A 27683-nucleotide genomic window follows, 5' to 3' on the forward strand; every position below is an offset into this window, starting at 1 on the left:
AAGAGGCAAAGGGATAAACTCTTTAATAACTCACTGTTTTTAGATAAATTCATCCAAACAAATATGAATAGAAAGAGTTTGTGAATGCTTTTAGAATTTCTGTGAGAAGGCATGGAATATACTCCCCCCCCCCCAAGAAATACAGAAATTCATACATTTTTCCTTTTCTTCAATCTTGCTTGTGCTTAAACTCCACTCAGGACTTTTCTACAGTGGCAAACAGTTTGAGACACTGGGTATGATAGTGCATGCCTATCTACTAGTACTTGGAAGGTAGAGGCAGGAGGATCACGAGTTTAAGGCCAGCCTGGCTTATATGAGAGCCTGTCTCAAAAGATAAACCAAACTAAATCAAACCGCCACTGCCACCACCACAACAAACTGCGATGTTTTCAGGTTGATCAAAAAAATATCACATGTAGCATCCAGGTTGAAATAAAACTGGGAAGATGCGGTGGAGGGGATTATCTGGGGAGGAGGAAGAGCATCAGGAGGAGGGAAGAAAGGGGGAGCAGGAAGGGAAGTGAGTGGGATCAAATCACAGTCCACGAGCGTATGAAACACGTCACAGTGAGACTCGTTATTACTTACTAGTTAACATATGTTAATGCAAAGTATTGAAGAAAACACTGCCAGCCTTCCTGGTTTCTTCTGCGCTCTAAACCCACAAGCATTCTTTGGAGCCCCACTTCCTCAGGCATTTCTGCAGTAACTAGTACTTTATCTCAGTGCCTGGCTCCACAAACTTCCGCTCTATACAGTATTCCTTTCCCAAGCCGTTTGTAGAAATCTGTCCAGGTTTTATGCACATGCGCTCTCCCAAGAGGTCCGTGCTTTCCTCATTTTCAGCGGCTGTCAAGGAGACAACTCCCAGAAGGACCTAGCCTTGGGTCTGAGCCCCTCGTGCTGTGTTAGGATAAGCAGAAGACAAGTGGGCTAAGAGGAGATGGGGAAGCATGGTTTGCTTTCTACCTGCTTCTGTACCCCTTCTAGAAAGGGATAAAAGGGTTTTTGCCCAAGTGTTATAAACTGGATCATTGGCAGGTCAGCCTCCAAAGTCATCAACCTCTCTGGTTTCAAAGGCCCTGGGGTCTCTATTTATTCCTCTCTCTGTTGACCCATGCACTCCCATCTAAACCACAGAGCGCAATGCTCTGGGACTGTATGTGGAATTTTAAGGTGTGGTTCTACGCTCCAACTTTTCAGTTAAAGAGGACAGTAATGGTGAAAAGCAGATTTATTCAATGTGATCACATTGGGAAGAGGGATAAATGAAGGGGCCTAGGGTCCCCAAGGGCATCTTTGGGGTACTGGCATGAGCTTTGAAGAACTGAGGCAGAATCTACGTATCAGTTGATCAATGCTCCGTCTTCTTTTAGGGATGTGTTTTGGAGAGGCCCTTCCTTATGGTTGAAGGCATCAAACAGGTCACTACAAGACAGTCACTCTAGGGTGCAGCCTGGCCTTTGTGGCTAGTTATCCTTATCTCGTTCCATTGTTCTTCTGCTGTGCTGGGAAACCCGGGTGACTTGGAGGAAAGATTAGGAGCATTGATTTACCTCTGTCTCTTTAGGCAAAGTAAAAGCAGACAAATACAAGACGAAGGCAGGGGCTCTAGGCTTCTGTGGCGCCTTTAGTTATCTTGGGGGCCCAAGGAGAAAGGAGTGGTTGCTTTTTTAAGAGCATGTTTCAGCCCCACCACCTCTGGGACATGGCTTCTTCTTTTCCACTTTCACACTTTACCACCAAGTGCTCCTTTCTTTCTCAACCCAACCCAGGCTTCCAACTGCCTCCAGGTCTGTGGTTTCCGAGTATAGCAAATGTAAGCTTCCCAGGACCAAATGCAAAGTCCTTTCTCTTCCCATGGATTGCTCCTACGGTCGTTTGCAGGTGAAAGGTCCCCATAGGCCCACATGTCTGAACACTTGGTCCTCTGTTGGCGATTGTGAGATCTTAAGGAGGAGGGAATTCTGCTGAAAAGAGTGGGTCTCTGAGGAAAGGCTTTGGGGTTTTATAGCCTCACCCCACTTCCTGCTCAATGTCTTTCTGATGGCAGGTACAATGTGACCAGCGACCTCATGCACCTGTGGCCATGCCTTCCCCTTGATGGCGTAGACACATCTCCTCCTCAAGTGTGAGTCAAATGAACCCTTCCTCAAGTTGCTTCTTGTCAGGTATTTGGCCATAGCAACAAGTAACTAATCGCTTCCTCCTATTGTTGTTGTTCTCAAGCTGGACGTACAATCTTTTTTATTATTGTTTTTTAATTATTATTATTTTTTTACTTTACATATCAACCACAGTTTCCCCTCCCTCCTCTCCTCCCACTCCCTCCCCTCCAACCTACCTCCTTTTTACCCTGTCCCCCATTCACTCCCCTCCTCCATCTTCTTCTTTTTTTTTTTTTTTTTTTTGATTTTTGAGACAGGGTTTCTCTGTAGCTTTTTTGGTTCCTGTCCTGGAACTAGCTCTTGTAGACCAGGCTGGCCTCGAACTCACAGAGATCCGCCTGCTTCTGCCTCCCAAGTGCTGGGATTAAAGGCGTGCGCTACCACTGCCCAACTTTGTCTTACACTTTAAAAAATAATCTTATTTGTTATTATGTATATGCATACTGTGTCTTTGTACATGTACATGTCACAGTGAGTTATGTGAAGGGCAGAGGGCAAATTTATGGAGTTGGTTCTCTCCATCCACCTCCCTGTAAAAAAAATAATAAATGTATGTGTATGGGAGTTTTGGCTGCATGTATGTTGGTGTCTCGCATGCATATGTGGTGGTTGCAGAAATCGGAAGAGGCCATCAGATCCCCTGGAACAGTAGTTTCAAATGGCAATGAACTACACACCATGTGGGTGGAGAATCAACGCAAAGCCCTCTGCAAGAGCAGCCAGTACTTGAAACTGCGGAGCCATCTCTCCACTCCTCTCCTTCCACCTCAGCAGTCTTTGCCCAGGTCATCTTGCCAGCCCCACTTCCTTATTTTCTTTTTCCCCCTACTTTCCTTATTTTCATGTCAATAGATAACCAAGTTGTCATACAAGCTTTCCTGAATCACCAGTTCTTGGTTCTGAAGGCAGCAGAAGAGTCGATAATCAAATCTGGAACTCAAGGTTCCTTTCACAGCTTCTCCATGCCACGCTTTCCCTCAGCGCCTAGGTTCTCACTCCTGCATTGACATGTGAGCATGGGCCAGCCCCACCGGCTTCACTGTAGCCTTGGCAAGGGTCCTATAGTCTTTCCCCAACTACAGAGTTAAAGTCTTGCTCAAAGGTTCTTCTGAAACAGGTTTACCCTGGGCTCTAAGCAAATGCAGATCAGTGTCTCCTATGTTCAACAGTGCCTCACCCTCTATTCCTCGAGAATATAATACGTGGATTGCCGTGCTAGCTGCTGAGCTGAGGAAGCCCCTGGTCCATGGAGTACAAGCAATGTGATTCTTTGTTGACCATCCACCCATCCCAGCTATCATTCTGAGACTGCCATGCTTACAAACCTGAACAATATATAACTTCATACAGAAGCACCCATGCGTGCGGCAGGCACGACACAGACATTGGGAATCACTAAGCGTCTGATAGTCTTGGGCTTTAGGTATGTGATTAAATTGTGTCTTTGACTATTTTCGTCTTTTAAAGTTGCAGGGCTCGAAAACAACTTAGTTGGTGCCTAATAATACGCTGAATGAGTGAACCGATTCCTGGAAATCAGTGGGAGGCATACCTGGGACTGTCTCCCGATTTTAAAGGTATCAGTTGCAGATATTTTGTAATATTCTCTTCCTCACAAAGCATTTTCAGAAGAGATGACCACACAGCAGCACAGAAGGCAGCTAAGGCCCAGCATAGCCTGCAGGGGTCCTGTGGGAATGCCGCCCTGCACATCACAGTACTGTTTCTGCTCTGACTGAGCCCTGTGAGCCACACACGTGGCCACCATAGGACAATTTTGCCTATGTCTCCTTCCACCTCTATGTGGGTCCCGGGGATCGAACCCAGGTCATCAGGCTCGCACAGCAAGCACTTTGACTGGTGAACATCTTGATGTCCCCCTCTCCCATTTTTCCTTTCCATCGGCTGTGTGTTGCAGCATCACGGTCACCTACCTTCTAATCTTGTAGGTCTAAAAGCACAGATGAGAGAAGGGCTGGGCAAAGCCTCCCAAAGAAGACAAATTCCTGAACATTTTCAAATTTGCCAACCTTGAGGTGAGTGCTCACTCAGCTGGAAAATGTCTTACATGACAATGACCATGAGAACACAAAGGCCCAGTTTGCTTTAAAGTCTTTATTATCCTGAATATAAAAGACAGAAGTCCTCTAGGATATAACAGAGTTTTTTTTTAAATGTGGAAACATTATTTTTTTTTTTACAAGTGAAAAAATAAATACCTCTTGGAATAAAGGCTTATATGCTAATGTGCCATAAAAAAGTAGAGTTTTAATATCTGACAAAATGTCTGTGCAAAGAAACAAATGCATAAACACATCGCTGCTACATTAAGGCAATATGAAACGCAGACGCAGAAATCTCGGTAAAGTGACGGTGTAGGTTTCTAGCTTTCACTAGCTAGTATTGCACCCAATGAGGTCAGCTAGGTTTCCTGACGGCCTAGAAAACCCCCTAGCTCACTAGCTTCCAAAATGCCCAAGTGGGGGTGGAAAGATGATCAAGAATATGGCAATAGAACACACTAAGCCCGCCTCTGGAAGATGCAGGGCGGGGGCGGCACAAAGAATACGGAAGCACTGACAAGAAAGCACGAAGTGGAATAAAACACACACAGAAGGGACGCTGTCTAAAGACCCATGGTAAGGCTGTAGAAGGTTTGATCTTCAAGCAAGGTGACACCCAGGGGTGCAGCTGGAGAGAGTGCTTAGGGGAAGTGAGGAAGCGCCTGAGCACACCAGGAGCCTCTCCAACACTCTCGCCCTGTCTGTCTGTCTATCTGTGAACTTTCCCTTTCCAATCTCAAAATAGTCCACCAGCTCAAAAGCCCGGTGAATGCATGACTATGCCCTGAAAGTCGTTTAACCAAACTGGTAGCCCCCGAAAGGCCTGGGGTTTGGGGTATGGGAAAGAAGGGCCAAGAAGTCACCCACATTGAGTTATCTTGTCTGCTCAGCCACACCATTTTCAACCCGACAACATGCCAGCCCTTGAGAAGTCACAGGACTGCTTTTCAATCTGCTAGCTTCCCAGTCGTTCTTGAACGAGTTATAAAGACAGAACTGACATTATAACGACGACTATTTCTTTAAGAAAAAAATGTCCTATTACAAATGTTCAGCGCTCCATGACCGTACAAAAAGAACCAAGGAAAAGTTTAAAACTCTTATAAAATCTGCTGCCTCGGGAGAAGTTAAGGAGACATATGACATCACTTCCTAAAAGGTACCCACTGTTGGGCTATGGTGCCACTTAACTGACAAGACAATTATATCTACTCTTTTACTTGGTCATTAAAACAACAAACAAACAAACAAACCCAAAGTCCAAGAAGGAATGTATCTATGTCCCAGAGGTCTTCCTGTGGCCCCTGGGGCTTTGCTTCTACTCACAGAAGAGGAGTGATTGCATTCTTGCTTTTCTTTTCTTCTTCATTTCTGAAATGTCTCATGGCAGATGGGTGTCGAGAGTGAGATATTTCCTCACAATGTTCATATTCTTATAGTTTACAATACTGCAGCTCACGGGGACCTGGCATGCCCGCTAAGCGCAGGATACATCAGATGACAGTCAGATTGGCTCGTGGGGACATGGCATGTCCAGTAATCACAGGACGCGTTAGATGACAGTTAGATTGAGGAGACTGGTGTGGGTTGGCAGGTAGACATGCTGGACATGCTCCACACGTGATCTGCAGACCGGACATGACTGGAAAAGAAGTCAACATTGGTTAGAATGTTTAACAGACCTGGGCCCGGGAGGTCAACCTTTATTGACTGAGGTTTCTGTCCTGCCTGGTTCCCACAATCATTAAGTCCCAAGGAAATCACACAGAAGACTATATTAATCATAAACTGGTTCACCTACTAGCTCAGGCTTATTAACTCTTATAACTTACATTAGCCCATAATTCTTGTCTGTGTTAGCCATGTAGCTTGGTACCGTTTTTGGCAAGACAGTCACATCTTGCTTGCTTTTTGTCTGGCTTCTTCTGTGTCTAGGTTACAGCTTTATACTGCAACTTTCCTCTTCCCAGAATTCTCGTTGTCCCACTTCTACTTCCTGCCTGGCTACTGGTCAATCAGCATTTATTTAAAATACAAATGACGGGGTACAGACCATTTCCCCATGACAAACCTTGGTACCCACCTCCCTCTGTTTTCTAGATAAGCTGCCATTTCAATTTTGATTTCTAGGCTCTCAGTTCCTCTGTAGCAGGCTTGAATGTTTACACTTTACAAGGATTGAAAATGACTTTTATGAAAAGACTATCACTAAAGAAAATTACATTTTCTGGCCAACTGTGTGTGTATGCTTTCTGCCTATTTTTGGAGATAGGGTCTCTCACTGGCATGAAGAACACTGATTAAGGTGAGCTGGCTGGCAGGTGACCCCCAGGGGTCCTCCTGTCTCCATTTCCCCAGAGCCAGGATTAAGAACCCCTGCAATTGTTCCTTTCTCACCACACCCTCCCCCATCCACCTTTTTAATTATACTGGTTCTAGGGACTGAATTCAGGTCCCTGTGCTTTGCAATGAAGGCAGTTTATTGGCTCAGCCAGTTCCCCAATCCTCTGTTAACTCAGCTTTCCTTCCTGCATACATAGGAGGAGGTCACTGCACCTCTGCCACCATGTTAGAGATATGTCTTAGATAGGCGTTGGCTAAGGTTTCTTGGGGTCAAGACCAGTGGGCAGATGCCCTGTAGCCAGGGGCAACAGGTATCTGGTGGCTTCTTGACCAGCACACATCCTTCATTGGCCATAAGGGAAGATAGGCACAGGGTCAGACTAGGTGGGCAGGAATGGATAAGCCCAGGAATCAGAGGGGAAACTCTTCTTGTAGCAGCACAGGCTCCTGAGCTTACTGTCCAATCCTAACAGTAGCTCTGTCACCGCAGCCTGTAAGGACTAGGTGACAGGCAGGGCTAGGTTTACCCACAAGGACATTTAGCAGAAACTTCTGAGATGTGAAACCAAAAGTAAAATTTATGATAAGAGGAAATGTAAGATGCAAAAAAGGATATATGCTATATAAGAGTTGCTTTTATTATTTTTTTAAGTATGAAAGTTAGTTTGACTTGCTAGCAGATAATGACCAACAGAATTCCCTAAAGTATAAACTGTAATAAAAGGAAATTAATGGGCTGGTGAGACGGCTCAGAGGGTAAAGATGCTTACAACCAAGCCTAACAAACCAAGTTTGATTCCCAGCAACACAAGGTAGAAGGAAAGAATTGACTCCTGCAAATTTTCCTCTGACCTCCACATATGCGTGCTCTCTCTCTGTTTCTCTCTGTCTCTCTCTCTCTCACACACACACACACGCAAATAAATATAAGTATAGAAAAGGATAAAATATACAAATAGAGTAAATAAGTCACTGTTAACAATAACGTATGTATTTTTTAACTAGAATTTTAGGCAAATAATACATACATTCCTACTAGGTGGTATCAGAAGACAGAGGCCATGTAAAATGGAAGAGGCAGGCCTGGATTCTAGGTCTTGGTTTAGCTTCAAGATACATTATTTTGTCAGTCTGGGCCTCATTTCCGAAGCCACGTGGTGACAAGAGTGCGCTGAGCACATGTCTCTAAAAGGGCACAATACTGTAGTCACCGGACGCAGAGACCCTTCGGGGTGGAGATGGCCGCTTTCCTCCCCTTCTTGACGGGCAGGCGGGCTAAGTGACCGCTTACCTGCAGCTGGGCTGCGCAGCTCTTGCAGCACACAGTGTGGCCGCAGGGGCAGAAGGTGGAGTTGATCTCCTCCTCGCAGCACAGCATGCAGAGCATGGCTTCCTTCAGCTTGCGCAGCTTCTCCTGCAGCACTCTGCTCTGCTGGCAGCTGAGGCCCTCGCAGCTGCCGCAGCTCATGCTGCTGTCAGAGGACTTCAGGGGCGAGCTGGGGGGGCTCTGGTCACTCCGGGAGACAAGGTCCACAACCCCGGCGTTGTACAGAGCCCTCCTGGCGTGGTCATACACCTCCTTGGATGTTCTTTTAATATCAAAGACATACTTCTTCCCAAGGTTAATGTTTTCGTTGAGGAACAGAGACGCCAAGTGACCCTTCAAGTCCCGGCTGTACTGCATCATGACAGCGCTGGTGACGGTGTCGCACCTGAAGGTAGCAGCGAACATCCGATTTAATATGGAAAAGCCCAGGAAGCTTCAGAACTCAGACTATCAGATACTGTTATCAATAGAAACTGTATCAACAGGCAGTGCTCTGTCTCCTATCTTGTCATTATTATCATTCATCTCTCAATCTAGCTTCTATTTATCTGTCTATTAATTATCTACTATCATCCACCCATCATCTTTCTATCTGACATCCATCTATCTCCTTACTTACTTATTTGCTTTTTTAGATAAAGTAGCCCGGGCTGGCCTAAAACTTCTGGCCCTTCTGCTTGCTGGGATTATAGTTGTGTGCCACCATGACTGGCTTAGCAGATAATCAATATTATTGTTGTTGTTGGTTGTTTTGTTGAGACAGTATCTCACTACAGCAGTAGTGACCAGGATGACCTTTAGGTCACAGAGATCCAGCTCTCAGTCTCTGAGAGCTGCCATTAAAGGCAGGTACCACCACCACACCCTGCTCTTTTCTCCTTGAGACAAGGTCTCACACGTTGCAGGCTGGCCTTGAATTACGAATTAAGTTGCCAAGGACAACTTGAAGTGTCGGGTGGATCCTCCTGCCTCCACCTCCTGAGTGCTGTCGGGATTACAGACATGCACTGTGCCAGGTTCATGAGGAGCTTCACGCATGTTAGGTAAGCACTCTATGGACTGAATACATTCCTTACTAAGACAGTTAATACCCCTGTGTGCATGTCTAAGTTCTTTCCATCTTATAAGCTTAGTGTCTTCTATGGTTCTACTGTGATTCTCAGGGTCTCCAAGTCCTTCCGAGGAAGCAGCTGTAAAATGGAGATGAGAGCCAGGCGGTGGTGGCACATGCCTGTAATCCCAGTGCTCGGGAGGCAGAGGCAGGCGGATCTCTGTGAGTTCGAGGCCAGCCTGATCTACATAGCAAGTTCCAGAGAAACCCTGTCTCAAAAAACAAAACAAAAAGAAAAGATGAACTATGGAGATGAGATGCCACAGCTCCTCCGGGCTGTGAGCTGCCATCCAGCAGTTTGTGGAAGCAAAAGGACATTTGTTCTTTGAAGTCTTGGCTCTTACATTAAACATGTCTCCCAATTTTCTGTTCTGCTCCACAGTCTATTTGAACATGACAAAATTCGAAGGTTTCCTATGAACTTACATTTTTCTTTTTAATTTTTTTCTAAGTATGAACCTAATCACAACCCAGCTTGAAAGGCCCCTCTAGAATGCTGTTTAAAAACCTTCGCTATGGCCAGGCGTCCCCCCACCTGTGACTAGCTGGATGCCAGCAGGCCGAGCCGTCAGGAGGCCGAGACTGGAGGACTGCAGTCGAGGCCAGCCTGCAGTATACAGTGAATTCCAGGTTGGCTTTGGACACACGGTGAGATTTTGTCATCAAAAACACCAAGTAAAATTAAATTAAACTTAAAAAGTATCTTGAGTATGTCAGGTGTGAGGGCTCAGGATGGGGCCTTTCTCAGCAGGGAAAGACCTGTGCCACACTTGTGGGAAAGGACGCAGCGGTGGCAGAACAGGCCCAGGCGCTGGGGTTATGCTGGGAGGTGGCTGTGGAAGGAAATAGAGTGAGAGAGGCAGGAGCCACACCATTCTACGGCGACAAGGGCTCTACTGGAATAGCATATAAGGCTCAGAGAAGTCATTCTCTCATTCTGTAAAGCACTCTCAGACTCAGGGCTGGAAGAACTCACAGCAACCTGCCTGTCACCCAAACACACTAAAGCTCTGCCCTACACTTAGGAGGCACACAGTGGTACGTGCCTGTAGAATGCGTGCGTCTCGGTGATGGCCCGGTAGAGACCACTGGCTGCCCTGGTGCTGATCATTTTAAACAGGAGCACGATGCTGTTCCCAGACTCCTTGGTGACGGTCAGGTAGACGTTCTTTCCTGACTGGGTAGCCATCTGCACCACAGGATAAGCTATCCTGAAAGGCAGGAGGAGAAGAGTGAGCGAGCTCAGAAGGGACAGCGCAGCATGGTGTGACTATGCTTCTGTGGGCTGCCCCTGACCGGAAGTGAACCAGACACTTGGCCTGGGGTGTTCTGTGATGATTCTAACTGGTTACACTGACGCTGGGCAAGCGTGTGGCATGGAGACAAGGGTTGGGGTGCCCTCGGTGTGTGTGTGTGTGTGTGTGTGTGCAGAAGCAGACACAGCTATTTATGGCCTGAGCCACTATGAGAAATAATCAATCTGCCACACTAGTGTACTTTAAGTTAGCATTTAAGAAATAATTAAATCACTAAGGCTTGAATGCAATTAATGAATAAATTAAAAAATGAGTCACTTTATTGACAGAGATGTCTGGAGAATTTCTGTTCGTTTTCTACTTTCAGAGAAAAGCAACAGATAATATGCATGCTTATGAGCGTGTGTGTGTGTGTGTGTGTGTGTGTGTGTGTGTGTATACTGAAGACTTGGGTTACCTGTTAATTGGACTAAAGTCATCTTTACAGATGGAGATGCCTTCGGGTCCAACCCCAATGAGGAGTTTCTGTCCTTCGCTGTCCCTCACAGCATGCCACTCTATGCCATAATTCTCCATTGCTGACACAATCTGCAGAACCTGGTATTCTGCCGACGCCTGGCTGATGCCCTCCAGCTCCTTATGCTTGGCAACAATGCTGCGGAACAGGCGAAGGTGCAGAGTTAGACAGGGCAGCTCTTGACTCCAAAAGCTCAGAGTTTTCACTGACAGGTTAGAGGGAAGTGGTCATTTGTGGATCCCAAAGGCACCAAATGCCATAGTGCTAGCTCCTTTACTGTAGAATACCCCAAGACACTGTTGGAATCGCAACTACGGGGCCAGTGAGATGCTCAGTGGGTAGAGGTGCTTGCTCAAGGCTTGGATTTCATTTCTAGGACACATGAGATGGAAGGAAAGAAGTCACTCTCACCAGCTTTCTTACACTTACACTTACACTTACACACACACACACACACACACACACACACACACACACACACTTTTCAAAAAAGATCTCAACAAATATTGAGAACCCATCATGCAGGAATTACTGGCAAACTGAAAGAATTATGGAAAATCCTCTAACATACACACAAGACAAATGTGCAGGTTAGATCCCCTCATATATTTATCTACACAGACTTTACGAGCTTCCAGATAGGCTAGCAGCACAGGGGCCTGATGAGATTATTTGCAACTGAAGAAAACATAGATCTATATTCTCTGTTGTGGCCAGGCTGTCTCTCCTGTGCTCCTTGAAGATCTGACCTCCCAGTGTAGCCTTCCCTAGAGTAAGGTCTGCATTAATGGCTGGTTTCTAATGAACAGAAAATGGTGGAAGACCTGGCATGAAACTCACTTCTGAGACGGAGTCGTGAAGGTCTGACTTCTTTCCTGGCTCCTCTCTCTTACTCTTGGCTCATTCACATCAGGTGAGCCAGTTACCACACCATGAAAGGGCCCTGAGGTCAGGTGGCAAGAGAAGGAGGCTGGCCAAGAAGTTCCAAGAGTCACCAGGACTCAGCTGGGCTTTTAGAGGAGACTGACCTCTGGGGCTTGGTTTGTCCTCGGGCCACAGCTGTTTCCCTGCCCACACATTCTCAGATAATGTCTGTTGTTTTAAGCTGAGCTGGCGTTAGCTTGTTGCGTACACAGGAACAGGTAACTGAGCCGCCTAAATTAGGCCTCTTAGGCTGTAATTCTTGCTGGGATGAAGCAAACACCAACAAACACGTTAGATTTTTTACTGTAGGAGATTTGCATATTTAAAAGGTCAGGCACTTTCGAGATCCTTGTTATTTATGGAATTTCATATAAGGGCATTTATCTGTGTGGGCTGTTTTGCGTTGGTAAGTTTCTCAAATAAAAGGCACACGAGTCTTCTGAAAAGAAGTGGTTAAACCTGGCAGCAACCTGAGCTCTATCTCACAAATCCCGTGACAACACCAGCAGGCCAGTTTCCTGATGCTTATCAAGTCGGTGGCTGTGAACACTCAGGCTAGCCAGAGCACGCGGCTGGCCTCCGGCGGTGGCCTCACCTGTTCAAGGTGGCGCTGGAGAGCTCCTTCTCACACAGGTCCTCGTAGTTGTACTTGGCAGTGTTCTGGTTGTAGTCTCCGAATTTGGTCTGGGCCAGGAGGGCGCTAAGCTCCACTGCCTGCTCTGGGGAACACTGGAGGTGACCTGCCAGGAGGGATTCTCTAATATGCAAGAAGAAGATATGCCTGCAAAAGGAGGAGAGAATGACTGGGGCTTGCTCGGGATAACAGTATCTCAGCCAGCCTTCTGGACTGGGGTGTGGCACAGGGAGAGAATGCTGGGGTTTTATACCCAGTGCTTGGGGGTGGGGTATGGGAAGGACCACAGGCTCAACTAGCTTTACAATTTCACAACCAAACAACCAAGAACTTTCTTTTTTTAAGCAAAGAGAACAGGTACAGCGGGATGGCTCGGCAGCTGAGGGAGCTTGCGGCCAGGGCTGAGGACCTGGGTTCTATCCCTGGGGCCCACACAGTGGAAGGAGACTCCCCGTGGATTGTCTTCTGACTTATACCTGTGCAGCACTGCATGCTCCCTCTTCAAATCAGGACACAAAATCTCATAAAAAAATTAAGTAATAGAAACAGAACAAGTTAGCATTATAATGGTTTAAAGGAAACATTAAGAGTCAATATTCCTGTTTGTTTGGTTTAGTTTTTTGAGACACGGAATCGAATAGCTCAGGCTGGCCTCAAGCTCGCTGTGTAGCTCAGGCTGGCCTCATTCACTCTGGATCCTCTTGCCTCTGCAGATTATACACATACACAACTACTGTACTCAGCTAGGAAACCTATCTTGCAATAGATTCTAATCTTCAGGGACAGTAAAAAAGAATGTCCCCTGATTCCTCAGAATCCTACTCCAAAGCCCACCTAGCAGAGCCTTCACCAGGCAGGTGCTCTTCAGCGTGTCGAAGAGACAGAGGACAACCTCAGGTGTTGCCCTCAGATCCCACCCACCTCCTTTGGCAGGGTCTCTTGCTGGCCTAGTTAGAACCCATTAGGCTAGTCTAGCTGGCAAGGGTATGCTTGGCATTGGTTTTATGGGCTGCAGGGATTGAACTCAGGTCCCCAAGCTTGCTAGACCAGCCATTCTCGCTGAGCCTTCTCTCCAGCCCCTGCCTCAGAGCTCTCCCGACCATCTGGGCCTCCTTTGGTCCCACTCACAGCCTAGAAGTGACCAGAGTTTTGGTGACCTCAGGGTCCCTCTCCCCTCTAGACTCTGCCAGCCCACCATCCAAACTGCTTCCAGTGAGCACCCCATCTTTCTGCTCAAAATCCTTCACAGGGATGCCTGATGGTGGCTGAAACCCGGGCCGACTGCTTCCAGTCACACCTCCTATCTCTGTGCTCTGGATAGGGACCCATCCCTCCACTCGGAAGATCCAGCTTTACGGCAATGGCTCCTCTCCTGTCCTCTAACTTGGTCACCTTTTAGTCTGCCTTCCGTACAGACCACCTATTTCTGAATCACATTATGTAACAACTTCGAGTTTCTTTATCTAACTGTACCTGCGCTGGCTTAACTGCCTCTGACACCAGAGAGCTCCAGAAATGCACGTAAAGCACCATGTGCCTGTGTTTATTTTACATTCCAATCTCAATTTTGCTCTGTTTGAGCCTACCCTAAGCAATGCAACATTAAATTCTACATTTACTACAAGGTATGCATGCCACAGAAATTCCTGGGAAAATTCATTGTTTCCATTGTCCAAAATTCCTAAGAGGTTATCTGAGTCACCACAGAGGATAGGCTATAAAATTTGTCGCAGGTGAATGTGAAGTTCTAACTTTCTTTGTTGGCTTGTGGCAGCCCCTCTGCGTGTGCTGAAAAGGTACACTAAGGACCCAGCCATGGGTGAGGCCCCGAACCCTGCGTGAGCTGGCTCCTCGCTTTCCCAGGCCTCGACACAAGCTTCCAACCTGAGTTTGCCACTCAAGGGACCAGGACGAGAAAGGTAAGACAAGTACTTAGGACAAGAGAGGTGACAGATGCAAGGGACTGCACTGAGAACCTCAAACCACCAGGCTGACAAGAGTAATTCCTCTTTCTTAACTAAGAGACAGTCAATTCAATCTTTGCATATTTGGTAATGATAACCGTTGAAAGTAATGAGACCCCCTTAAATTCAGTTCCTTCCATACTTTGTAAAATGCAGAGTGGCGTTCAAAGAGAACAGACACAGCTTTGACTAACCCAGACATCTGGTAGTCTTTAAGGCATTGCTTCCAAACTGCTAAACTGGGAAAGGGGCCCTGCTGGGGCTAAGGAACTTCCAGAGGAAAAACAACTGCTTCTAAAATAGCTGTGTGGCTAGCTGATGTGGTAGCCCACACCTTCAGTCCCAGCCCTCTCAAAGCAGAAGCAGGCAGATTTATGTGAATTTAGGCCAGCGTGGTCTACACAGTGACCCTGTCTCAAAAGGGGAAAAAATAATAAGTAAAAATCGGAAGATGATATCAGAGGAGTAGGCCTAAATTCTCACAAAACCCTGCTGCTGCTCACAGGGAAAATGGAATCCTGATGTACTTCTGCTATTCAACCAGAGGGTATGTTTTCAGGAGCCTACAGTCTGAATCTAATCTATACATACACTCAAGAAGAAACCATGTGCCAAAAGATTTTAAGATTAGCACCACAAACTCAGCCCTCGTGATTTAATTACTGTGGATGTAAAGGTCTCTTTTGACTTATTTTCCTAGCATAAAGTTTGAAACTGCTTCCTGCTTTATTAAACAGTACGGAGAGCTGCCAAAGACGACTTTTCAAATTTATTCAATTTCTTTTTCCAAATTCTCTACGCCTACTTCTGGAGGGACAGCTGCCAGAAGCAGAGCGAAGAAACGGCAACCCAACGTAAACAGGTGGCCAGGAGCCTAGAGCAATGCCCATCCTTCCCGGGGAGTGGAAGGGAACTGGAACAAAAGGCCTGGGGGATGGGGCACGCTGGTGTTCTCCAGCCAGTGGAGCCTGAACTGTGCTCAGGGCACAGCGGGCACAAGTGCTCCTCCCCTTAGTGTCTCGCAGACCTCTTCCTGCATGTCGCAGTTTTCATGGCTTTATGGGCACCTCTCATCTCAAGTCAATACAGATCTGCCATGCACTGTCTCTGTGCCCCACCCCACACATCCATAATGGATGGGCGTGTGTGATGGTTGTTTAGTTGTTGTTTTTTGTTTTGTTTTGTTTTTTTAGTTGGAACACATTGTCTTAGGAGGAAAAGAGCATATCTTATCAAAATAACTCCAGCCACAGATTGGCTTCTGGGTGACAAGGGTCCAGGCATCAGTGTAAGGGAGCAGGGGTGGCCAGTGCCATCAGGTCTGATGAGCTATCACAAGACTTATCAGTGCGCTCTCCCCAAGAGGGTGGCAGTGCCCAGAAATGTGTTTCCAAATGGGAATTCAATGAGGGCTCAGGATCTGAGTGATCTGAGTGAGGATGAATTCTTCCCACCTGCTCACCTTAACTATCTGCCACATCACTATTACTTCATTTCTCTTTTTAATGAAAGGGGTCAAAGGTTACAAATTAGTAGCAAAACAAGCAGAGGTAGTCAAAGAAGTCAGGCCTGTAGAGAACACTTTTTTAAAAGTATGTCTTACAAGTGGATAACCGATCTTGTTCCCTATAGACTACAACATGGTATCACACACAAAAGGCTTTGAAAAATACCTACTATGTCTTAAGCAAATGTCTAAACACATCCTGTGGATACAAGCTCATACTACATTTTCTATGTATTCCTGGGGTTATACTTGGAAATTAATTTTTAAATTTTCTCCAGTTACTGAGAACATGGGTATTTCTAATACATGAGCCACATTATGGGGCCCAGGGTGCATTATTCTAGCTAAGTCAAGTGTTTGTATCATAGGTACAAATGAATTCACATATGCTATAAAAATAGGGTGAGGGCCCAGAAAGATGCCTCAGGGGCTAACACCACCTATAACTCCAGTTCCAGCAGATCGGATACCATCTTCTAGTCTCCGTGGACAATGGCCCTTATGTGGTGCACAGATACAGACCCGCCAGGAAGCAAAGCAGCCATCCACAAGGCAGAAATAAAAATTTCATAACAGGGCAAAACTTGAGATGTCAATTTTAATTTTGAAAAGGAACCAAAATCTTTTAAAAATTGCATTTACTTATTCACTTACTGTGTATGTTTGGGTGAGTGCCACCGTACGTTTGGGAGGTCAAAGAGCAACTTTAGGGGTCAGTTCTTTACTTTCACCATGCAAGTCTCAGGGACCGAACTCATATCAGGGTGGTGACAAGCACTTTTATCCACCATGCCATCTTGATGACCATGAAGCACCTACTCTTAATATATTTTTGCTTCAAAATTCTTCACTAATTTCTCTCTTAAAATCCACGCCTTTTCAGGGGCTAAGGAGATGACTCAGGCACCAGAGTTCTTGTTGCTCTTGCAAAGAACCAGGGTTTGGCTCTGTGGGAACCAAGCATGCATGTGGTGCACATACATATATACATACACACACACACACACACACACACACACACACACACACACACACAAATACTCATACACATAAAATGAAATGTTTAAATTTTTTAAAAAAATAAAATCCATGTATTTTCAGAGTTAAGGAATAACAGGGACCATTTATCTTGAGGGTTTATGGATCAGAGGACTCTCTTGTCCTAACACTGATTATCTCACAGAAAAATTCTCTAGTACTCACAACAGAACTTTCCAGAAGCCAATTGGAAGTTTATTGTATGGGAGAATGAGAATGGCCCCAGAGTTTCCTATGTTTGAATGCTTGTTCCCCAGCTGAAGAACTGTTTGGGAAGGATTAGGAGGTGTGGCCTTGCTGGAGGAGGTGTGTCACTTGAGAGTATGAGCTTTGAGGTTTCACAAGCCTATGCCACCCCCAGTTAGTTCTCTCTCTCTCTCTCTCTCTCTCTCTCTCTCTCTCTCTCTCTCTCTCCCTCCCTTTCCTGCCTGTGGATCAGGATGTAAGTTCTTAGCTACAGCTACAACCCTACACCTGCCTGCCCACTGTCATGATGGTGATGGAATTGTAAGAACTGTGAAATCCCTTTTTTTTATAAGTTGCCTTGGTCACAGCATCATGTCAAGGCAGCAGAAGGCAAGGAAGACAGTTACTGTTGGGTAACACCTCCTAGTATTCTTGCCAGTTACAGCATTTTGAAGAACTTTTGACAACAAATGTAAAATAGCTAAATTCAGCCTCATATTAGAAATGCAATGAACCCAATGCATCTCTTTAGAAAAAAAATGGCTACCATGTTATTTCCAAAAACCCAGTTGCCAATACTGAACCATAATTTCCCCTGAAGCACATGCATGTGAAGTACTGTCTGGACTGCCATTCACCCCAGGCAGACCCCATTACAATCAAACATCCCATCTCTGTCTGTGAGTCACTTAACCGCATAGGGTTATTTTAAACCAAACTCCGACTGCCAAGTTATATTTAAAAACGACCAAATGGAAACAGAAATTGCCGTGAGGGTTTTTTGTTTCAAATCTTGTAACAGTCTCATAAAATAAAATCAGTTCAGGATGGAGCATAGGCCTACATGTAAACGTTAAAATCCTACTGGCCTGAGAACCAAACCTAAGAGGACCTTTAGGACCGGGGGGTAGACAAGGCTTTTCAGAGCATCGTGAACACATTCCAGAAAGAAGGAAAAAAGAATAAATTAGACCTCACCAAAATTAAAAACTCCTACACACCAAAAGGCATGAGGAAAACAGGCAAGCCACAGGGGGAACATATATTTATAAAACTCCGATTTCACAATGAATTGGTATCTAGGATACATATGGAATGCGGACAGCTCAGGAGTAAAGGCAAAGGATCAAAATGGGGGACTTGGACATTTCAGCAAAGGAGATGCAGGAGAAGCCAGCGAGCACATAAAAATCTGACAGACATCGTAAATCATCAGAGAAATGCAAATTAAAACCACAATGCTCTACTACTATGCATCCACCAGAAGGCTGGCAGGGATGCGGAGACACTGGGTTTTCTTACATGCTTTGTGAGAGTAGGAGTTCGGAACAGTGCATATGCTGTGGGGAAAGGCCTGGCAGTAACTTACACAACTAAACAATCATCCCCTGCCCCGGCTATTGTATTCTTGGGTATTTACTCAAGGAAAATGAAAACACATGTGTCTACAAGAAAACAAAAAGCTTGTATTAGGATGTTCATAGCAGCTTTATTCATAGAAACAGGCGCTCATCAGTAGGACTGGCTCAACAAACAGGATGGAGTACTAGCCAGCAGTGGGAAGAAACAAGCAGGCTGGTATTTAGATCAGAGGACTGACGTCGAATGTTCAAGGCCCGGTTCAACCCCCCAGCGTAAAACAAAGCGAGACAAGAAGAAAACTGAACAAATGACTAAAGAAAACCGCTCAGATACAGACAGCAGTAGGAATGGACCTCAACAAGATTCACGATGGATAAAAAGGCGGCAGATACCGAGCAGAACCTACCGGATGATTTGCCCTGAGTGAAGCTGAACAGGCAGGGACAACACATCTAAGATGGAAAACCTCAGTCGTGCCAGGGCCGTCGGTGGGTGAAGATGGGCAGTGTGGGCTGAGTGCGGAAAGACAGGGACTTCCTAAGGTGATGGATAATGCTACTGTTCTGAATACTGGCCGAGGTGTTGTTTAAACATGTACCCATCGATTCTCGCTAAGAGATATAAGTGGGATTTATATGTTTTATCCCATGTAAATTTTAACTAGAAAGAAAAAGAGAACCAAATGCAAGCTGTAAGTTCTGCTTAGTGATAAGCACATTGAAGTCCTTAGAAGGAAGGGTACTTAGACGTGACATGTTGAAAAATGTATGGATGGTTGGAAGGACTGATAAATGATTAACTGTATAATAAAGTAGGCATATTAAACTTAATAGTAGGATGGGGGGGTGTCTATGTGGGTGTTCATGACAAAAATCCTCAACTTTCCTCTATGTTTGAAACTTTTAGGAGGCTGAGAAAATAACCTTAGGGTTCGGGTTCAGAGCGCCAGTGTACTAACAGATCCAGCCATCTCAAACCATCAGACCTACTTCATGGAGGGCTCACAGTCAAAACCTGTCAGGGGCCAATGATTATCATAAAGTTACTAAGTTAGGTTCCTACGTGGGCTTAAGGAGATCTTTTTCAAGGCCCAAATGGAAGCACTCTGAACGATGTTCCTCCTTGAACCCTGAAGCAGTTGAGGAAACTATGAGGGTTGCCACAGGGAAAGACCACAGCCTGTGCCAGCAGAATCCTGTGCCTTAAAAGCACAAAACCCACACTTCTACAGAACGTCCTCACCCATGGAAATAGGGCCTGTGCGGGCAAGCTACCAATCTCTGGCCCCTGCACGCACATGCATGAGCGTGTGCCTGCACACTCACATACATACACACATCACATATGTTAAACATACTCCCCCACACAAAATGAATACAGGAAATATCATTTTTTTAAGAAATGCCCTTTGAATGCTTCATATAAATGTATGGGATGAAGATGCCCAAATGAGAGTTCCTTGTCTAAAATTAAACACCACACAACAATGCAAATAAATACCCCTTAGTTTTGACAAAAAGAAAAACTTTAAGTAGGATTCAGAAATTCAATTTATAATTTCTTTGGAAGTAACATATATGCATGCTTTTAGTTTTTAGTTTGTTTGCTTAACTTTTCTGGGTCCTATTTTATATTTTGGCAAGAAAAAACAGAGAAGGGAGTGGAGGAGAGAAAGAGGGAGATAGGGGAAAGGCAGAGGTGGGAGGGGAGGCTGATTCTGCCATCCCATGTATAGTATAAAGAACATAAATGAACTTTATAATAGATACATGAACCTTCAATAATAGACACACTGGCTGCAGTTGCAACATCACATAGAATGCACTCACCCTTAATCATGAGAGGTAAATTATGGAAGCAACCTTTACCAACACTGACAACGCTAAGACTTTGAACATGACTTACAGACAGACCCTCGCTAGGCTCAGCCTGGCTGGTCCTGAATTGGCTTGAAATGACCACATCATGTTTACTTTGACTTTGTGACTTTGGCTGGGTAAGCTTCTTTTGTTTTGTTTTGAGATTTCATTTTTTTAATTTTATATAAATGAGTGTTTTGCCTTCATTTATGTATGTACGTGCACCACACGCATGTCTGGTGCCCTCAGAGCCAGAAGAGGGAGGTGGATCCCTGGAAATTGGGCTCTATAGGTGGTTATGAGCCACCATGTGGACGCTGGGACTCAAACTGGATCCTTTGCAAAAGGAGCCAGTGTTCCAGGCCACTGAGCCATCTCCAGGTCCACATTTGTAACGTCCTACTTTATTGATTAACAAGATATTTACACAGTGTGCACTCGATAGAGCCTGGACACAGTACTCGGCAATCTTGACGGCATTTGCATTTCTTGAGGAACTGACAATGAACAGAAGTTGCTGTAGTGTGAGAAGCACATTAATGCTCTAAAAGAAAGAAGGGTGATATCTTGAGAGAACGCAGCTGCCCAGGCAGTGCTAGAGAAAGCATTCTAGAGAGAAGTGACAATGTCGAGGTTAGGAATTGGGGTGGGATTTAATCCTTGCTGCCCTAACTCGGAAATCTTGAGGAAATGTCATGCCCAAGACGACAACATTTCTCTGAACATTCAGATCAACACTCATGGTGTTTTTGTGCTGGGGCTGTTTTCTAGGGTGTGTGTGTGTGTGTGTAATCCAGATATTGGCTAACTGGACTGTTCTAAACGGATACCACAGAGCTCTGAAAATGTGGCCAAGACCCTGCCAGCAGGGAAATGGTAGAATCACCACTGTGGAAATGAACTGTGCACTTACTTCCCTAACCTCCAGTTTTGAAAGTGCTGGCAAAATTCATTATGAAGAACTGAGAGTCCCGGAAAGGCAGGAGTTTCTTAGATGATTACTATTTCAGATTTATTTCCAGAGCACATTAATTTGTTTCCCTTTTCATTTCAATCCACAGCGTGGCAAACATCTGCTAAAAATACCTGTTGTCTCCATCTGTAAACATGCCAGCCTGCTGAACAAGACTCCTTCTATTGAGGCCTCCTATTCAAGAGCAAATGGAATAATCTGGGTAGGGTCACCAAATCTACAATTAAGTCTAAGACCAGATTCGCTGGATCCACCTAAGCTGGCATTTGAACCAAGCCTGCACTCCTCTTCAGAGAAATGGCTTCCTCCTAGATCCCAGGGTCCCCCAATGGTACCGAGGCCTTCCTGCCTGCATCCTTCTCAGCAGTCCGTCTGGTCTGATGCTAGGTAGTACATATTAATATCCCGTCCACATTAAACCTGCTCTACTCCAAGCACACTGCTTAGTGATCTGCGGAGGGCAGCTCTGCCCAGCTATTTTCCTTTTAATGAAGCGTCCAGAGCCCCTCAGTACACTAAAGGCACCCTCATGGCTTGCCTCAGGAAAGCCATCTCTTACAACTGAGTTCTCAAAGCTGTGTTCCCTCACTATACAAACAGATCTGCAGAAGAATCATGGCGTTTAGCATAAATATTTTATAACAAATCACAGGATATCAAAAAGTTTGTCAACAGGCTTTTTTTGTTTGTTTGTTTGTTTTTGTTAATATCACATTGAAGAAAAGTGGTTTTGCTCTTTAGTACCATGATTTAAAAAATGTTAATTGTAGGGGGCTGGAGAGATGCCTCAGTGGTTAAGAGGACTTGCTGCTCTTTCAGAGGACCCAGGTTCGATTCCCAGCACTTACATGGTGGATCACAACCTTGTATAATTCCAGTCTCAGGGGATCCAATGCCCTCGTCTACCTCCTCAAGCACCGAGTGGTGCACAGGCACACAAGTAAGCAAAACACGCATACACTTAAAATAAATAAATAATTTAAAAAAAATTAAATTGGACCCAGCACAACTTTTGACCTCCTGACTAAAGGGTACAAATGCAAATTAGGTATTACTTTATGAAGCTATTAAAGCAGACTGGTCATCAACGTGAAGCATTTTCTTAAAAGTTTTATATTTCTGATATAAAACTATGCGACATTCACCAACATAATAAAACCACTCAAAGGTTTATATGACACCACCCTCCCTGTGCCCGCTTTCTTTACTCCAAACTGAGGCTTTGGGTAGGTCAGGTAAGCACTCAGCCGCTGAGCTCTGTTCTCAACTGTCATTTTTTCTTTCACTAAGTTCCCCAGACTAGACTTGAACCTATGCTGTAGCCCCTGCACAGCAGACCTCCTCATCTTTGCTTCTCCGTCTCCCAGGCATCTGGGATTACAGGCCTGCTACCGGGCCCAGCTTACACTTACCATTCTATAGGATTTCTAAAAGGGATGAAAATCAATCGAAATTTCCTAACTGAATGAGGAAGGTACATTCTTTGAGTGCCATTTGCTATAAATCCCAAGAGTCAAAGACAACCGAGTCAATAATGAAAAAAAAAATCAAACAACGTAGGCCATTGATTCAAATACTAATTCATAAACGTCTCTTTCTTACATGAATAAAGTAGATTTGATAATAGGTATTGACCCAATTACAGGAGAGCATAGGTAGAGACTATCATCATAAAGCATGAACACATTCTCAGCACAAACTTAAGCTATTATCCTCCCACGATTTAAAGGAAGTATTTGCTTTTCCAAATTTTGATTGATTTCAAAAATAAATTTGTGTCACTAGAATTTGGGTGTACCTGGAAGTCCCCGAAATCATGGTAGCATCACAATATGACTGCTCGCCAAAAAAAAAAAAAAAAAAGATACCGGCCAATGAGATGGCTCAGAGTACAATCGGACAATCTCTGGGACCCACATAGTGGAAAGAGAGAACCAATACCTGAAAGTTGGTCCTTCACCTCCACAGGCGTATAGGTGTGCTTGCATGCACAGGCATGCACACACATGTATATGCACACACACAGACGGAGTAAAAGTTTAAAAAAGATAGAGCCTCTTGTGACTAACAGAAACAGCTCAGCATCTCTAAGCATGCCATCACACGAACATTTGTGAGGTATTTTCAGAAACACTTAGGATTCATTCTGCCGGTTCCCTCCATAAACAAGGCTCTCGACCTTTACGGTGTGCTTCAGCCAGGTGAAGGGTGCAGTTCAAATTCGAGCGAATGGTATTTTAAAATGTTTCCACCGTTTGCTTGGTAAACACAAAACGCGGGATGGCAAAGCCTCTCTGAGGGTCCTGGTCCCGATTATGAGCTGAAATCTATAGGGCCGCATTTTTCACATGCATGGCACTCTTCCAAACCACGGGAGGATGGAAAACATCAGTGCTGAGATACAAAGTTTGCTGTGGTTTTCAAAGCAATCATTTTCCTTTTTCCAACATGCCACTGTAAGTCTCTTGCATTTCAGTAATAAATATTAAACATTACTTTCCTATTGGGGTTCATCTTTGAGAAAAGTATTACAGCCAGTCCAGAGGGAAACACTTTTTTTTTTTTGGTCATTTGGAGGAGACCACACGCTTCAGTTGTCTACCAAGGCTGGTGGCCCTTACTTTAACAAGGAGGGAAAAAAGTCTAATGCCCAACAATCATGTTTAATATATCTGTAGGCTGGAATTCGGTTACAGTGGCCTTCAAAGAGTCCTCTCATTAAGTTTTCGTGAAACTTAAAAAAGTTTTAAAATCTGCGGGAGGCTAGACAGAACATTCCGGCTACACACTGTAATCTGACACCAGGCTGAAGATTGACCAAGTTTAAGTAACCCAAGAGGAACTGTTTACTGCTTTCGGTTAGAACAGCCGACAATGACCTGTAGTAACACTGCCGAGGCGGGGTTACTAGCGGGCATTAGACATTGCTGTCAGGAAGTCAGTGTGTGTGTGTGTGTGTGTGTGTGTGTGTGTGTGTGTATGTGTGTGTGGTGTGTAGGGTGGGGGGGGGTTCTTTTTGTTTGTAAGAAGTCAACCCTGCTCTCCCATCAATATTACAGAGACCAGAAAAACTAAAACAAGAGTTGGAAAACCCAGACCAACTTGCAAAACAAATTTAAGTTTTTCCTGAACTTCCTGTGCAGAAGTCAAACTTGCCCCGGGGAACATCTCTGGGAGGGCACAACAGCCTTCTAGGGAATTAGAAGTGTACTTGACATTGGTTTCTTTCTGCCTCACTTTACCTTGTCTGCTCCTGTAAGATGAGATGGGGTTCTACAAAGAACTTGACTCTCAGTTTGAGCCGGTAAGGTGCCAGCCCGTCCATCTGCTGGGAGATCCGGTTTCTCAGATTCAGCCATAAGCTTTCACCTTTGCTGCCGGTGAACTGCAATCCAAAATAATCAACTTCTATGATGCCCAACCGCCTGCACACCTAAAAACAAAAAGGCAGCGGGTATAAGCAATGCAAAGTCAAGGGCTCCATCTGAGTGAAGGGCAGCCACCTACTCTGACCTTGTTATAATTCCAGTGGTAGAATGGGAAAACAATTTTTTAAGGAACCAGCGATGCCCAAACCAAAAGGAAGCTCGGCCTTGCTTGGGAATGGGCCTTCTATGGTATGGCCAATTGCACAGGGAAAGGAACCCCAAAACAGACTTCCCAAAAGGCTGAGAAGGAAGAACCCAGGGGGCTTTTATTTCTTGCTCCAGTCGCTGGAATTCCCTCTGCCAGCACCATCTGCACAGCTGATCTGGCAGCGTACTATCTGGACAGTTTTAACCATCTGGATTCCAAAAACGCAAACACATTGAGGAAGCATGCCACAAGTGTCAGCTAAGCTTCACAAGTGGCTTTCCAATCAGCTCAGGTCTACAGGTCCCGAAGGCACAGTGTTTCAAGGGGTTCAATGCGTCTTCCATACCCACCATGTAAATACTGTTCCGAGCCTTAGTCACGCTAAAGAACGCACGTGTAAAGACTCCAAGCGGGAGACTGCCAGAACCATTCCCCGCAAATTACCCAGGATACTCTGGATCCCCAGCAAGCCCAAGTGTCAGGTGAACTCACCTTCGGAGAAGCGGCTTGAGAAATGGACCCACCTGGTCAGCTAGGGAACCCCGGGAACCACGACTGTCTGCAGCCACCTCATCCCCCCCCCCCGTCCGGGACGCGGGTGGCGCTGCTGGGCTTTAAAAAGGCCCCCCAAGGGCGGCATCACGCACACACCTGCGGCAGGTGTGCCGGGCCACCTTCTTTAGAAAAAAGTGCCATGGTAGGAGACAGGGTTGCAGCGCCCGGCAGTGTCCTGGTTTTCAGGCCCGGGATGCCCCCACAGACAGTCCTCTACGCCCCCCATCCCCGCCGCCCGCGGGGAGGAGAAGGCTGGAGCCTGGCGTCCGGGACGCGTGCTCCACGGGCCGCTGCTGCAACATCGCCCGGCTCCTGAGGATCAGCCCCGAGGCCCCAGGCTTCCCGAGGACAAGTGGGAACCCCCTTTCTAAGCGTCGCCCTCACCTGGTTGAGACAGTCCTCGCCGTTGGCTTTTGCCTCCACCTCCACTTCCATCAGCACTGCGTCCGGCCTCGTCACATAGCACAGCATGGCTGGGGCCGCCGCCACCGCCGCCACGGCCGCTTCTTCTCGGGTGTTCGCCGGGGCTGTCGCCTCACTGCAGTCGCTCTAAGTCAGCACCGGGCTCCACGAAGAAGGTGAAGCGGTGCGGCCGCCTGCCCTGCACCCCACGCAGCCGCTGCTCGCGTCCCCGCCACCCCCCCTGATCGCCAGTTTCTGGGTGCTCCACGGCCGCGCCGTTCGGACAGCCCGACTGCTTGAGCCGAGAAAGGCACGCGTCTTTTATAGAGGCCCCGCCCCCTCAAGCGCTGCCTCCGCCAATCACGACGCACTTACCCCTCCTCCTCAGTCCCGTCAGCCAATACGCAGCTCCGATAGTCTTCAGCCCCGCCTTCCGGCACCGCCTGTAGAGCTGCGGGTGGTGGGAACCCCTACCCCCATCCCTGCACGCTCACTGCCTCGGCCGCTGGGCGACGCTCCTCCTAGCCCGCTGTCGCCTGCAGCTTCAAGGGACGCCTCTCAGTCCCGGCTCAAGAGGACCCTGATCAAATGCTGCCGCGATGCCACTGTTCTCTAGACTCCCACTTCAATAACCAGATGGTTTGTGAGAGCCAAGAGGGAAGCCGGCAACCTGGAGCCTAAAGTTAAGGTTTTCCGCCAAGGGTTGTAAAACGCACAATTTGAGCAGAAAAGTTTTTGCAGTTGACCAATAATAAGCTGGGTAGCTTGATCTGAAAGCACCATCCTTATATTAACGCGTGCCAAGGGTTTTTAATGCATGGGTTCTGCTAAACCGAAACACCTAACAGAGTGTTGGGGCCTCCGTTGCGTTACTCATCATATCTAGCACCAAATTCACTCACTATACACCTGATACTTTGTCTTTGCTCTGGGACAGCCAGATGTTAATCCATCTTAAAGGTAAGGGGCTCATCTTAGTATCTAGCAGGAGGGTTTGGTCTCAGTAGACGAGATTACTGGTTAAAGGTCATGTCTTCACTACCTGTTTCTCTTAGCCTATACAATTACTTTGTCTGCCTTTTTGATTTCTAACAGTGGTTCTCAATTTGTGGAACACAACCAGTTGGGGGGGGTGTCACACAACCCTTTCACAGGGATCACCCAAGACCATCAGAAAACACAGATATTTACATTATGATCCATAACAGTAGCGAAATTACAGTTCTAAAGTAGCAATGAACATAATTTGATGGTTGGGGGTCACCGCAGCACGAGGAGCTGTGTTAAAGGGTCACAGCGTTAGGAAGGTTGAGAACACTGGTTTATAAGATAGGCCAGGAGATGTGGGTTTCAGTCTCGGATCCTTGGCGAGCTTCATCTCTCTGAAGCTTGGTACCCTCACAGTAAAGCGGAGACTGGATGTTTGTTGGATCTTCCTTCTGCATCCCTGTGAAGCAATCGAGCTATCCCAGCCCATGACTGTATCTCTGTCCCAGTGGTCATTTGTTTGCTGTGTATTTAAGATAACATCTTGCTATATAGCTCAGGCTGGCGGGGCACCTCACACTTGGGCTGAGTTATATTTACTTTTGAGATGTGGTAAGTATCATAAAGAAGGGATGAATCATAACACAGCATTGGTTTAGAACAATTAGGGACAAACTTATTCTGGCAAAGTGGTACTGCATCCATCCATCCATCCATCCATGCCTTCATTCTGCTGGACATTCCCTTCATTCCAGGCAGCCGATTTGGGAAATGTATTGGGAGATAACATCTAGATGATCGTTATCTAATCTCTGCTCCATCACTGGAATTTTCAGCACAAGGAGAGGAGGCAATCAGGAAATTGGTTATATTGGTTAATATTTTCAGAAGACTGAAAACAAAGCCAGCTAGTTTAAGCCAAGGGGAA

The 27683-nt window shown here is 45.9% G+C and overlaps 1 protein-coding gene across 2 annotated transcripts; it reads right to left on the bottom strand.

Moving 5' to 3' along the window:
• Positions 1–4271: 4271 nt before the first annotated feature.
• On the bottom strand, positions 4272–26084 carry Mylip (myosin regulatory light chain interacting protein). Of its 2 annotated transcripts, none has more exons than XM_075969771.1 (7): positions 25751–26084; positions 24478–24668; positions 12308–12493; positions 10729–10926; positions 10062–10226; positions 7869–8289; positions 4272–5876 (listed from the first exon to the last, which is right to left on the bottom strand). In XM_075969771.1, the coding sequence occupies exons 1-7, from the start codon at positions 25835–25837 to the stop codon at positions 5787–5789; spliced, it is 1338 nt and encodes a 445-aa protein (XP_075825886.1). In that variant the 5' UTR covers positions 25838–26084; the 3' UTR covers positions 4272–5786. The 2 variants fall into 2 exon arrangements, with proteins under 2 accessions (XP_075825886.1, XP_075825885.1); XM_075969770.1 differs by having other exon boundaries at positions 5654–5876; positions 7869–8295; positions 10068–10226; positions 25751–26062.
• Between the last annotated feature and the right edge of the window lie 1599 nt (positions 26085–27683).

Source organism: Microtus pennsylvanicus, chromosome 4 (genome assembly GCF_037038515.1).
Source record: "Microtus pennsylvanicus isolate mMicPen1 chromosome 4, mMicPen1.hap1, whole genome shotgun sequence".
Classification (NCBI taxonomy): Eukaryota; Metazoa; Chordata; class Mammalia; order Rodentia; family Cricetidae; genus Microtus; species Microtus pennsylvanicus.

Excerpts from the sequence above, each read along its gene's own strand:
- Mylip (XM_075969771.1), bottom strand. The coding sequence starts at position 25,837 with ATGCTGTGCTATGTGACGAGGCCGGACGCAGTGCTGATGGAAGTGGAG. Across the intron at positions 10,227-10,728 it reads GACTTTAGTCCAATTAACAG|GATAGCTTATCCTGTGGTGC; the intron begins GTAACCCAAGTC and ends CCTGCCTTTCAG. Across the intron at positions 5,877-7,868 it reads GCTGCGCAGCCCAGCTGCAG|TCATGTCCGGTCTGCAGATC; the intron begins GTAAGCGGTCAC and ends CTTCTTTTCCAG.